Source organism: Tachysurus fulvidraco, chromosome 16, assembly GCF_022655615.1.
Source record: "Tachysurus fulvidraco isolate hzauxx_2018 chromosome 16, HZAU_PFXX_2.0, whole genome shotgun sequence".
NCBI lineage: Eukaryota > Metazoa > Chordata > Actinopteri > Siluriformes > Bagridae > Tachysurus > Tachysurus fulvidraco.
In genome coordinates this window covers 7,352,299-7,364,517 of record NC_062533.1, presented here as the reverse complement: position 1 = coordinate 7,364,517, position 12,219 = coordinate 7,352,299, and the positions used below count along the sequence as shown (strand labels likewise).

The 12,219-nt window shown below is 37.8% G+C and overlaps 1 protein-coding gene across 1 annotated transcript in view; it reads left to right on the top strand.

The window, feature by feature from the left end:
• xkr6b (XK, Kell blood group complex subunit-related family, member 6b) overlaps window positions 1–11,161 on the top strand; it is a 45,798-nt gene extending 34,637 nt beyond the window's left edge. Inside the window, exons 3-4 of the mRNA XM_027148800.2 lie at window positions 5,373–5,569; window positions 6,768–11,161. Of these exons, the coding sequence (XP_027004601.1) occupies window positions 5,373–5,569; window positions 6,768–7,741 (1,171 nt within the window). The 3' untranslated portion in view covers window positions 7,742–11,161. The remainder of the gene's footprint in view (window positions 1–5,372; window positions 5,570–6,767) is intronic.
• The last annotated feature ends 1,058 nt before the right edge of the window (window positions 11,162–12,219 follow it).

Sequence of the window (12,219 nt, the reverse complement as noted above, 5' to 3'; positions counted from 1 at the left end):
TTTGAATCCAAATCCAAAATCAGGATTCAAATGGAGTTAATTGAGGATTTGCCATTGTTGAAAATCACTATTATTTCAGGGAATATGAGACCCTGGCATGTGTTGGGGGCCTTTGTCTCCTCGCACCCCTGACATTTACAAGACTAACAGAAAATGTCAGTGAATGCCAAATGTTACCTCAGGTTATGATGTAGCTCTTGAAAGGCTTGAGCTATTGATCCCTAATTTCTCTTCAATCCCCTTGTTCACTTTTGTTGCTACTCTTACACACTTATATTTCAATCTGATTTACTTGCACTTCTTGACAGTTCTGTGCTTAGATGCTTGTTGATGCTGTGCATCATACATAAGGTGGTTAATATGTCAAGCTTGGGTAGCCTCTAGTAGCCCAGTAATCTTATGCAATACATGGCTATACCAAGAGGCCAGTGTCTGAAAAATTACTAATACATTTAGCTGTAATGGTCTTATGCATTTAATGAGGGTCTGTGGCTGAGGTTTCTACTTTAGCTTATCAGTTTTTTACAGCTTACCATGGGATCCTATGTGATTAAATAAGTTTAAGAAAATGAATTATTAAGCTTACTTAATGTAGTATGTGCAATTTAAAAATATTTCATTCAGTCACTGATGAGTTGTGTAAATGGCCTTGGATGGTCACCCCCAGTATTTCAAAGATAAGTCATATAAGGTTTTGGTTTTGATTTCATCTACATCAGATTATTTGCTGTTAACAAAAATCCATAAAAATAAAGTCGTTTGTTAACAGCAAAAGACCTTAGTTTGAGTATTATGGACTTTTGTCAAGTCATGTATCACCACAAATGGTTATCACACTGATATGAAGATGAAAGGCAGCTAGAAGACAGCAATGTACCAAACAATTAAACTCGGTATTAATTAAATAGACCTTTTATTCTAATGCATGTATGTATGTATGTATAGATGTGTAGATGTATAGATGTATGTATGTATGTATGTATGTATGTATGTATGTATGTATGTATAGATGTATGTATTTATGTATGTACAGTATGTATAGTTATGCTGTTATAGAAAATTAATCAACATCTTTATATCAGTGAGATTCCAGACTTGAGCAGCATCTTGCCAGCACCCAGCTATCCATGACCAGAGTCGTTAAAAGCCTTGTCTAAAAACATGCACTATGCAAATATGTAAGAAAGCAGCATAATAAGAATACACAAACCTCACCATATGGTGCTAAGCCTGAGGAATGTTCTCAAATGTCTGATGTGAACACTAAGGCTTAAACAAAAATGTGAACTACAGCTTTTTATTCCCTTCTGGAATAGTGAAGGCTGTGAAGGCTAAGGCCAGGCTATTTCTGTCCATTTCCAAGTTATTGTCTTCGCTTGACTGGCCTCACATCATTATCATGAACCAGGCTCTTCTGTGCCAGCGGAGATTTCCCAGCACTAGAGACACTGGTGTGCAGGCAGGCTTTCTCTGGCTTTATATGGTTGTAAATCAAACTAAAAAACACACCACGTGCAAACATCAGAAAATTGAGAGAACTTCAAATGAAAAGTAAATGACGGCTTTGTTTCATTGCTGATTTTTTCCCTGTATTTGCTGTACTAACATGTCGTTTGCATCAAACTCACTCTCCTGAAGATAACGTGCTTTACTGGAGCCCACAGTGAAGCATTTTTGTTACCGTTATTACTAATGTTTGCCACCAAATGTTCCTTGCTCTTCTTCATAATTACCAGCTCCCATTGCAGCCATTACGCTCTGCCACAAACACAAAGATGATTATGGCTCTAATTAGCCACATCTGAGTGCGGAGTGGCAGGGAGTGATTACGTTTCATTCAAAATAGTCATGAATTTCTAAAGATAAAAAAACATAAAGAGTCATTTAAAGATACGTTTTGTAGTTGACTCAAGAATATTCAAGAAAATAATGGTTGCATAGTGTATAAAAGATAAAATTTAGGTTTTTGGACATAAAAAATACAAAATAGTAAATCTACTGCTCCTGTTTCCTTGTATTACAACAGTAGTACAAGTTTTTTCCACAAACATATATTTATATATTCCAATTTTCAACAACAGAAAAGAAAGGAAGAAGACCTTCACTTCCTCTATAGTGCTGTATAGCCTTTATTTTTGTCAGGTATATCTATATAAATGAACATGCCTTTTATAGCTAAAACTGGATGCTTAACCTTTATGAATTAATTGTGTTATTTTATAGAAGAAGAACTCAAAAAGCATTGTTGTTTAAATTCGCTGCTAAGTGCTTTCTGGGTTCCAAAATATCCATAAAATCAGAGCTGTACTCTTAAATCTAGAAAAATATATTTTTTATGTAAACAAATTTATTTATTTATTTATTTATTGATTTATTTATTTATTGCTATAAGTGTTTATATGTTAAATGAGATTTAAAATGTATCCTTTACAAGAATTTAGGAATACACTTGCAGATAATTTTTTGGATGAAATAAACCTCCGTTACATTATATAACCATGTAACCATGAAAAAAAGCACTGCAAAACTCAAATCAGCCTCAGCAGGACTACAGCAACATGACTGGCTGGCTCAAGAGTGGAAAAAAGGACAGGGATAATGTGCAGACAACATGAAAGGGTCAAGCATAAGGAGCATGTTGGGTGAACGGAATGGAAGGAGCAGACATGAGAGGGATGAGGGAAGAGAGGGGTTCTAGGCTGTCAACCTGATCAACACAAAGCTTACAATCAGATCATTCTCTCTATCTTAAAATAAAGGGGGTTTAGAATACAATTGGGAAAATCTGTAATAAACTGGTAATGACTAGTCAGAGGTTATTAATGAATTACATGAATCTAAAAATAAATATAAAACGAGCAAAGAATAGAATCTGGCTTCTGCTGGGCTTCAGGAACAAGTTACATGATTTCAATTCTCAAAAGTGAATAAATGTATAAATACTGATTGGCATACAGAGCATTCACACACAGGGTTGTACTGTATAACCCACTGCACTACAAACGAAACAAAGTGTGGAGGCTCACACCGAAAATCACTATCCTAGTCCTATCAGCCTTATCCGAAATCTTCTTATGCTAGGTCTAGTCTTATAACGTCTGAGTTGTGCAACTGAAAAGCATACATCTAGTTGTCAGGAATTTATGTGTTTGAATCTCAACAATGACAACAGCCAACTGTAAGGTACAAAATTGGTTGGGTGCGAGGGATTCCATACTCTCTCTCCCACAGTCAATCACAGTGAGTCAAATCGTAAAAATCTGTGAGCTCATGTATGTGGAAGAGAAGGATTGCGCTTTTATTTCTAGTGTGTTCCACTGCCCTGTGATGCAACATGCGCAATAGTTTAAAAAAGATCGGACCCATGTTTGCCTTCATCCTCCCTGATTGTTGTCTTATGAATAGGCAGGTGACAAAAGTAGTGAGAAAAATTATAATAAATGACACAAAATGTAATAAAAATATACAGGACATTAACAAGACCATATGTTCAATGTATAATCGTCAACAAATGCTTTGCTTAACCAACCAGAAGGACCCTTAGGTTTTGTGCTCTAACACTAGATCTTTCACAAATAATTAATATATAGATGAAATTAAAGTCTATTTAAAATACAGAGAGCACAGGGACACAACGTTACTTTGATTTATCTAGGTAAGCCATACTAGTCTATACATGCAATACCTGCCCCATTAAGGGCTTCTGTGTTTGGTGCCGGATCCATTAAAACAAATGAACGACCGAACGAACAAATGATAGATATCTACATTGTTCAAATCTGCAGCATAAATAATGTTTGTGATTGTTGTGAAGGTATCATTTGATAAGTATATTTTATATATTCAGGTCAGTTTAGGCCAGAAGTCACACTAATGACAAATTTGTGTGTCACACAAATGTTAACATGAACCAGCTTGATAGCTTGGATCTGAGCAAAATATTTGAAACGAGTAATAACTGTATGCTTTTTGCCACTGTCTAACAATTCATAGTCTCTCTCTCATGTATTCACACATGCTTTTAAACCTCCAGACTCAGGGAATACATAATAGCCTCAAAATTATCCAAAGGTGAAGCCTCAGTCTTTAAATAGCAAGTCCCTCACATCTAGGAGGCAGGATTTTCCACTACCTCACTGTAGAGCATGAAGACTTAGCCGATGATACTCTTTTATTTCGCATCAGCTTTCACTAGAAATATTGAATTTAATTTTTTTATCAATGTATTTGGTTAAAAATGAAGTCTCAGTGATGTTGTTTGCTTTGTCCTGAACTTCCCTGACGAATGATGGTATCATAATAATCTCCAGAGAAACAGAGCATTGTATCAGCTGTGTATCACATTCAGCAAATCTTGCAAAGTAGTGAAATGTACCCTCTAGTGGTGCCACACATGCACCACAGCCATGTTTGCAATTTTAGCTTGGGTAAGCAGTAATCCTGTGAGTGCCATTCACCTCACCTTGACCTTATGGTTGTACCTTAAAATAATGATGCAATATCATTTGCTTTGCTTATACCTGTTGTTGGGATATTTAGATTTCATTTATTAAAAACAGCTAATTACTCTCACATTCTCCCATGCACAAGAAACAAAATTGTTCCAGCAGTCAGGTGACTGTTCTACTGTTTTGTAATTGTTCCTCAGAGGTTATAATAACAGTGGGATCCCAGACGTCTGATCTCAGACTATCAGTTCCAGATGGTTGCTAACATGTCTCTGTCTCCATGCCTGCCCAGACAGACGCCTGCCTCCTACTGGCCATTTGTGTTTTGGCAGGATCCTCTGGAACATCACACACCAAACACACCCACTCAGCATGCTTACACTACAGTAATCTAATTTTAGTTCATAATTCAACAGATTCATTTCAAATGACTGTAAATTCAATAAGTATAACATTTCAATAAGTAAAATTTCCATTTTCAAACACACACACACACACACACACACACACACACACACACACACACACACACACACACACACACACACACAGAGGAAAGCCAAAAAAGGAACTGTTATTACTGATTGTTTGATTATGCAATGGTACAATGGGTGCAATGTCTACATGTTAACATCTTATTGTCAGATCCTACTGTGTGAAAATGATATTTGCATAGTTCAGTCCAGTACCATAAATTATTTTTATAATATATAGGGGACACTGATTATTCTGTTTTCTTTCTTTCTTTCTTTCTTTCTTTCTTTCTTTCTTTCTTTCTTTCTTTCTTTCTTTCTTTCTTTCTTTCTTCATAATGTTTACTTTTCATCTGATTTTTCTTTATCTATGTTTAGTGTAATTTCCTGTTGTTTCCTCCAGTTTTAGACTGTCCTTGCTTTCTTTTCCTTGTACATCTGTGTTCTGCAGGTACATCCGGACCATGTACCTCGGCATACAGAGTCGCAGGCAAAAGGAAAATCAGCGACGTTTCTACTGGGCCATGATGTACGAGTATGCTGATGTGAACATGCTTCGTCTCCTTGAGACCTTTTTGGAAAGCGCCCCACAGTTAGTGCTCCAGCTCTGCATAATGATCCAGAAGAACCGCGTTGAGACGCTGCAGTGTAAGGAATGCCCCAAGGCTCAGTGCTAGGACTGCTGACGTTTCTGCATTGTGTTACAATTTAAACTGCATCTGTGTTTTGAAAGCATAAATGCCACACTTCCCTAATTTGTATGACCAGTTGATTTTCTAGGATTTGATGATACTTAAAGAATTACTATATCACAAAATTCATTTTTAAATTATGTATAGTTGCAACACACTGACATTACTACTGTTGTACATTTTAGACGTTTCTAATTCAATGATTGCTTGAAATTGTTTTGATTTGCTTTTCATAATTATGTCAAATTTATGATACACGTTACCTACATAAGCTTTGTTTCTTTACCAGAAATTAGCTGAAGATTAATTACGTTTTTCATACATATATATGCTGGAGCACTAGGCACATAAAACATAATGCATTGGAGACAATTCTGCTTTTGAAGTCAGACTAGAATATGACTCTCTGGATCTCATGATTTTGTGTTGCATCAATCCATTAACAACTTTCTATTCATGTCTCGATGATGCACATCAATACCTTGCCATGCTGTTTATCTAACAAAAAATATGACTGACTTCTGTATGAGTCAAAACAGTCTAAGAACTGTTATGATTGACACTTTTGAGTATACAGAATTTGTGGGGGACAAGCCTTTTCTGCAGCTGAGCAGATAAATGTAGGACCACTGCTCACGTTTGAGGTGACAGCACTCAGCAACGCAGAAGTTTCTATGAACATCCTGAAGAACACTGAGTTGAGCAGGATGAATAGTAAACTTGGCTATGCTTTAAAAAACGATACATAGAAAAACCACGAGGTAAGTGTTAGAGAACCCATCTAGGATTAAGTATAAACTGGAGACTTGATTATTACTTTGAAAGAAACTAAGTGAAAGTTTAGAAATATATGGATGTAGTGCTCATGTACTTATGTTCTTAGAATCATTACATATTGTTTGAGCAGTCACTGTCACAGTGTATGAGTAACGCAACTGGATCTTTTTTATTTTCATGACATTATTTAAAAACAGTTTATAATTAGTTTATCTAGCATAGTTTTTTACAGAACATTTACCTAACTTAATCCCTTTTAACTTTTGGTTGGAGGCAAGCCTTTCAGTATGCTGTATACAACAAAGACATGCATGGTCAGTTTTATTCTTTTTGCCTGTTTGTCTTCCTTCTGTCATTCCTCCCCACCCTCGCTGCAGGCATGTCAGCAGTTGCCTCTCTCTTGTCTCTCTCCTGGGTGCTGGCCTCCTACCATAAGCTTCTACGTGACTCTCGCGATGACCAAAAGAGCATGAGCTACCGGGGAGCTCTGGTGCATCTCCTGTGGCGCTTCTTCACCATTTCCTCACGGGCACTTTCCTTTGCCCTCTTTGCCTCAGTTTTCCACCTCTACTTCGGCATTTTTGTGGTGCTACACTGGTGTGCTATGGCCTTCTGGGTGATTCATGGTGGCACTGATTTCTGCATGTCCAAGTGGGAGGAGGTGCTCTTCAACATGGTGGTTGGTGTGGTGTACGTCTTCTGTTGGTTCAACGTGAAGGAAGGCAGGACTCGATACCGAATGATAGCCTATTACTCACTTGTGTTGTTGGAGAACACTATCCTGACTGCCTTGTGGTATGTCTACAGAGACCCTGTCACCACTGACTTGTATGCCGCCTCTGTGCTCTGCGGCGTCTTCCTGTGCTTCGCCTCAGGAGTGGCCTGCATGGTCCTCTACTATGGGGTTTTGCACCCTATGGGTCCCCGGCTGAGGGTCCTAGCAAGCTCCTGCTGTGCGGAGCTCCTCTGGGGCCTCCCCCTGCCTCCAGAGGCTGAGCCTATGGCCCCAACTCCAGGGCCTCGTGGCTCTCAGGCCACCCCCACTCGGGGCATGGCTTCAGGGGAATACGAAGAAGCTGAGGAGGCTGCCACGGATACCTGCTTGCCTGTATTCCAGGTGAGGTCCACAGAGCCCATTGATGCAGCAGGCCGGCCCATTCACCCCGAGGGGCCCCTGATTAAGATTGACATGCCCAGGAAACGATACCCAGCCTGGGACGCACACTTTGTAGACCGCCGTTTACGGCGGACCATAAATATCCTCCAGTACATCAGCCCCAATGCAGTGGGCATCAGGTACAGGGATGGGCCTCTCCTCTATGAGCTGCTCCAGTATGAGTCCTCCCTATAAAGGCACCCCACCTTCACACACACACACACACACACACACACACACACACACACACACACACACACACACACACACACACACACACACACACACACACACACACTCTCTCTCTCTCTTTCTATCTGCTTCACCTCTCTTCATTTGGGTGCTTATTTTCTTCAGTTTAATTCAGTTCTTCAGCCAAGTTATTAGGGTATATAAAGGTCTTAAAAGGTCTAAACAGAGAGAATTTAACATTTATTTTCAAAAATAAAGAGAATATTATTACAGAAATGGACAACTCAAGTCAAAAATAAGCAGTCCTTAAATGGGGCCCTTGTAATGTGGATGTGTGCCACCAATATATATGTTGGATAGTGTCTTTGTCCCTGTTAACTCTGAGATGTGCAAAGTCTCATGGGAATGATGGAGGACCATAATACTCATCATCTTAATTCCAGATTTCCTAATAACTATTTTGTGCCTACTATAATTCTGAGTGATTGTGATGAAATAGGACCGAAAAGGGATCAGAACTCTGTAGAATACATAAGAAAAGCACACCGTGAGTATAGTATGTTTTTACATTTTATTCCATATTCATAAAGGGCAAAGGTTTCTAAGTAGCTCTGTATTGATGTCTGCTAAAGTCTAGCAGATAATTGACTGATTAATTATGACTGGCTTTCATTTGGTTTTGAATAATTTGATATTTAAAGACCCAAATTATGAGAAATAACATTGTAATCATAGGGCAAATAACACTGCCATAAACACTTTAGTAAATAAGAAGGCCTTAAAATATGAAATCCATTTTCTGTGTTCTTTTCATCTCCATCAGTGGAGAGAGTATAGTGTAAATTAAAAAAAGAGTGAGTGTTTTACGTTTTACATAAACATATAAATTATTTGTTAATGTTTGCACAGTTTCTTAAATTTCTTTTTCTTATAGGGATAAAAGCTTATTAACTGTAAGTGTAAATTATTTAAACACATCTGTAATTGAGGAAATCCCAAAGATTGGAAGGTTCAGGGTTTTAATTAACAAAACAATGGTCAGTAAAACACCTGTAACTTATAGCGCAAACAAAAAAATAAATAAATAAATAATTTCCTTGCTTAATGCGGTGCTAAAATTAATCGCTAGGATTCCTCCATCATTCCCTATTCTTGTGAAGGTTCTAGTTTGGATGGTTGTTATAAAAATAAGCTAAGAGTTATCTTTTTTTTTTATTCTAAAGGATGCATGCTGAGGCTGTGTACTTTGATGAAGAATTGGGTTTTCCTTATGTGCCAGCCAGTGTGTGAGTGTTTCAATGGTGCTGCTCTTTTGCAAAATAACTGTAACAGTTCCGTCGCGTTATTGTCAATCTCTTGTACATAGAGCACTGCACCTCGTTTGAGGAAAAAAAAACACTAAAAGGGAACGTGGTGTGTGATGAGTTTGCCATGATGACTGATGACGCGTATATATTATTATCAGTTGCACAAAACAAACAGTTTTTTTCATTGCGTGCTATAACCTTTAGAATTTGTTTCTTATAAGATTTGTCTCAACAGCTTAATAAGTATTTCTACAACTACTTATAATAACATAGGATGCCAAGGTTCATTGTAAAAATGGAGACATGGGCTACTACAGACCCCTTTGTGCCTGCTGTGATTTCAGAAGCAGACTTCAGACTGGTTGTAGTGGACGGGGTGAAGGGTTTTTTTTTTGCCAAGGATGGAAAGTGTGAGTGGACAGACGATAATGTGTGTCTTTACACGCACATTTCTATTCGGCTGATCTTCAGGTCAGTTGTCTGACATTTCGGCTCCATCCTTGGTTGCTGCTTTGACCCTTACACCCTTCTCATGAGATTAAGATTGGGTATTATTCTGATGCAAATATTTTCCCAAGAAAATCATTCATACCAGAATCAACATTCTCTTTCAAACTTTGTTTTATGGAAGCAAATAATTAGCTTTAGCAAAAATCGAAGTAAATAAACAGCCCAGCAAATTTAAGCTATATAGTAAATCCAGTAGCATATAACGCTACACCCGATGAACCCAGAGGCCATCGGCTTTTTCTAGGTGCTTGGCACATTGTCGCACTGTTGTTTGCTGGAATATTCCCCTGATTCATGAGAGTGTTTGATTAAATAAATGTGATGGTTGGATGAGTTGGCTGCCTGGCACCCCCTGCTGTGTTCACACTTCACATACAGACTCCGCTACTACAGTATTAACACTCTTTCACGAGAGAGAAATACACATTACCCAGGTGCAAATACACTGTGATTCCTTCTCCCCTTGCTTACTGCTATATCTGAATGAATTTATATGGAGGGTTCGCATGAGGACTACGTTGGCAAATGGAAATATGTTCATATGTTTAGATTACTGCCTTACAAGACAATAAATAACAGATGAAGTGCTGTGTAATCACCAGACACTTAAATCCTTCACCACATTAAAGTACAAGGAAAAGAGTGGCCAACAACAGTCCTGTATAATCAGATACTTTGTGGTGCCTTGTTTCACTGGGTGCTTCTCGCTAGCCATGGCAGCCAGTACAGCAAACAACAATGCCAGTGTCTCTTTCATATTACACACAGTACTGTAAGCAAGTTTAACCTAAAACGAAAACTGCATCGAATAGGCTCAACATGCTGACATTCCTAATCTTAAGAGGCTTAGTCTTTGCAAAACTAAATTACCAGAAAGATATGAACGCAAGGCAATACTTAACATCTGCTTGAATATTGCGTTTTATGTTTTCCTAATATGACCAGATATACTGACAGCCTTTTTAAGATTTACATCAAATTGGATTTAATCTCTGATCAGAATGTCCATTATTCAACAGGGTTCACTTAAGCGATACACAGTTGTGAAGATTTTTAGCAGTTCATTTGATGTATTTCTGTCTATGCCTTCCTCTGTCTTGCAAGATGAATGATCTGTAGTGCCAACAAGTTAACCTTTTTCTGTCTGTTGTTTGTCTTGTGAACCAAACTGTCTAGCCAAATGGATTTCTGCCTGCAAAAAAAAAAAAAAAAAACATATGTAGGAACAATATGAGTAGGAGAATTATGTTGTATGTAGACAAGATGTTGATTGGGCTAGAAACCTGCATCAAAGATGGTAAAGGAAGTCTCGAAAAGGCATATATTGCTGAATTCACTCACAGACTGCCCTATTCCATCAGCCAGCTTCCTAGCATGTCTACAGAATTCCTCTTGCGGTGATGCGTCCAATATGTTTGCATGTTAGCTTACTTGAGTGCAGTGTTTCACTTCTTCCCTGGGTTCCTTCAATGCATTGCCAAGTAGTGGTTCATTATTCCAGGTTCAGTTTCAAACTGTACAGTTGTGCCATCTGTAAAAAAACAACAACAAAAAAAAAACAGAGCCAAATGTTCTTTAGACAAAGTAAATTAAAAAAAAACAACAAATGGTGCGTTTATGTTCATCGACCTGGTGCTTACAGACGAATTCTAAAGGTGCTACCACAGAATGTGGACTGCAGGACTCCATGTCACAGCTCTAAGAGCAAGGCAGCCATCTGAAGGATCTGCTCCTTTAATTTCATATACTCTTTTTCTCTGGAAGAACAAGCACCTCAACACAGTTTACAGCTGAACTCCAGTCTCTTAAAAGCGGTGGCACTTATTATTTCTCAACATGCACAAAGAAGCAACAGTGGAGGAAGAATTCAAGTCATTTGATCCGTTTTTAAAAATTGACCATGTTTTGTATCTGCACTAGGGTTTCCTTTCCAAGCAAGAAAAGATACAAATCATCATTTCAACCTTCATCCAGAGGCATAACAGTAATGCTGATAAAAAGGAGTTGCCGACAAAAAGAAAATGTAGAAGGTGATTGTTGTGTTGTATATTCCTGTCATCTCTCTGTCCAGAACCTGTGTGTATCTTTTTTATTTTATTTATTTATTTATTTTGTTGTTGTTCTTGTTACTGTAGGTCTGGCTGTAATATTTAGTTTGAAATTGACCTTCTCAATGGCTATGGTTGTCAGATGAAATGCTGCTGATTTTAGAATTGTTATCAATGCTGTGAGAGACTGGTGTAAATCATACGGATTACATTTTAGATCGTGTCAAAACTGTACAAATGTGTTTGACGAGTATGTAACCATATCCCAGAAGGACACAGAGTATTTAAGAGCATTGATCAGATTATTCAGCAAACTTGTTGCTACTGTGTGTAGCATTTATGTCTCTGACTATAATCTTTACTTATGTTGAAAACATAAAGAGAGCTTTATTTGATGTTGTCAAATATAAATGAAAGTAAATCGTTTCACTGGATCCCCATTATTTGAAAACAGATCTGATGTCCAGTATTGTATAATGCCCTATGTTTTAGGAAACAACATTAATGATGTTAATAACACATGGTGCTACAGTTGTTTTTGTATACTTTCATTTTTAGACGATGAAAAAAAGGAATATTACAACAGCTGAGAAGAAAAAAAAACTTGACAAGCTTT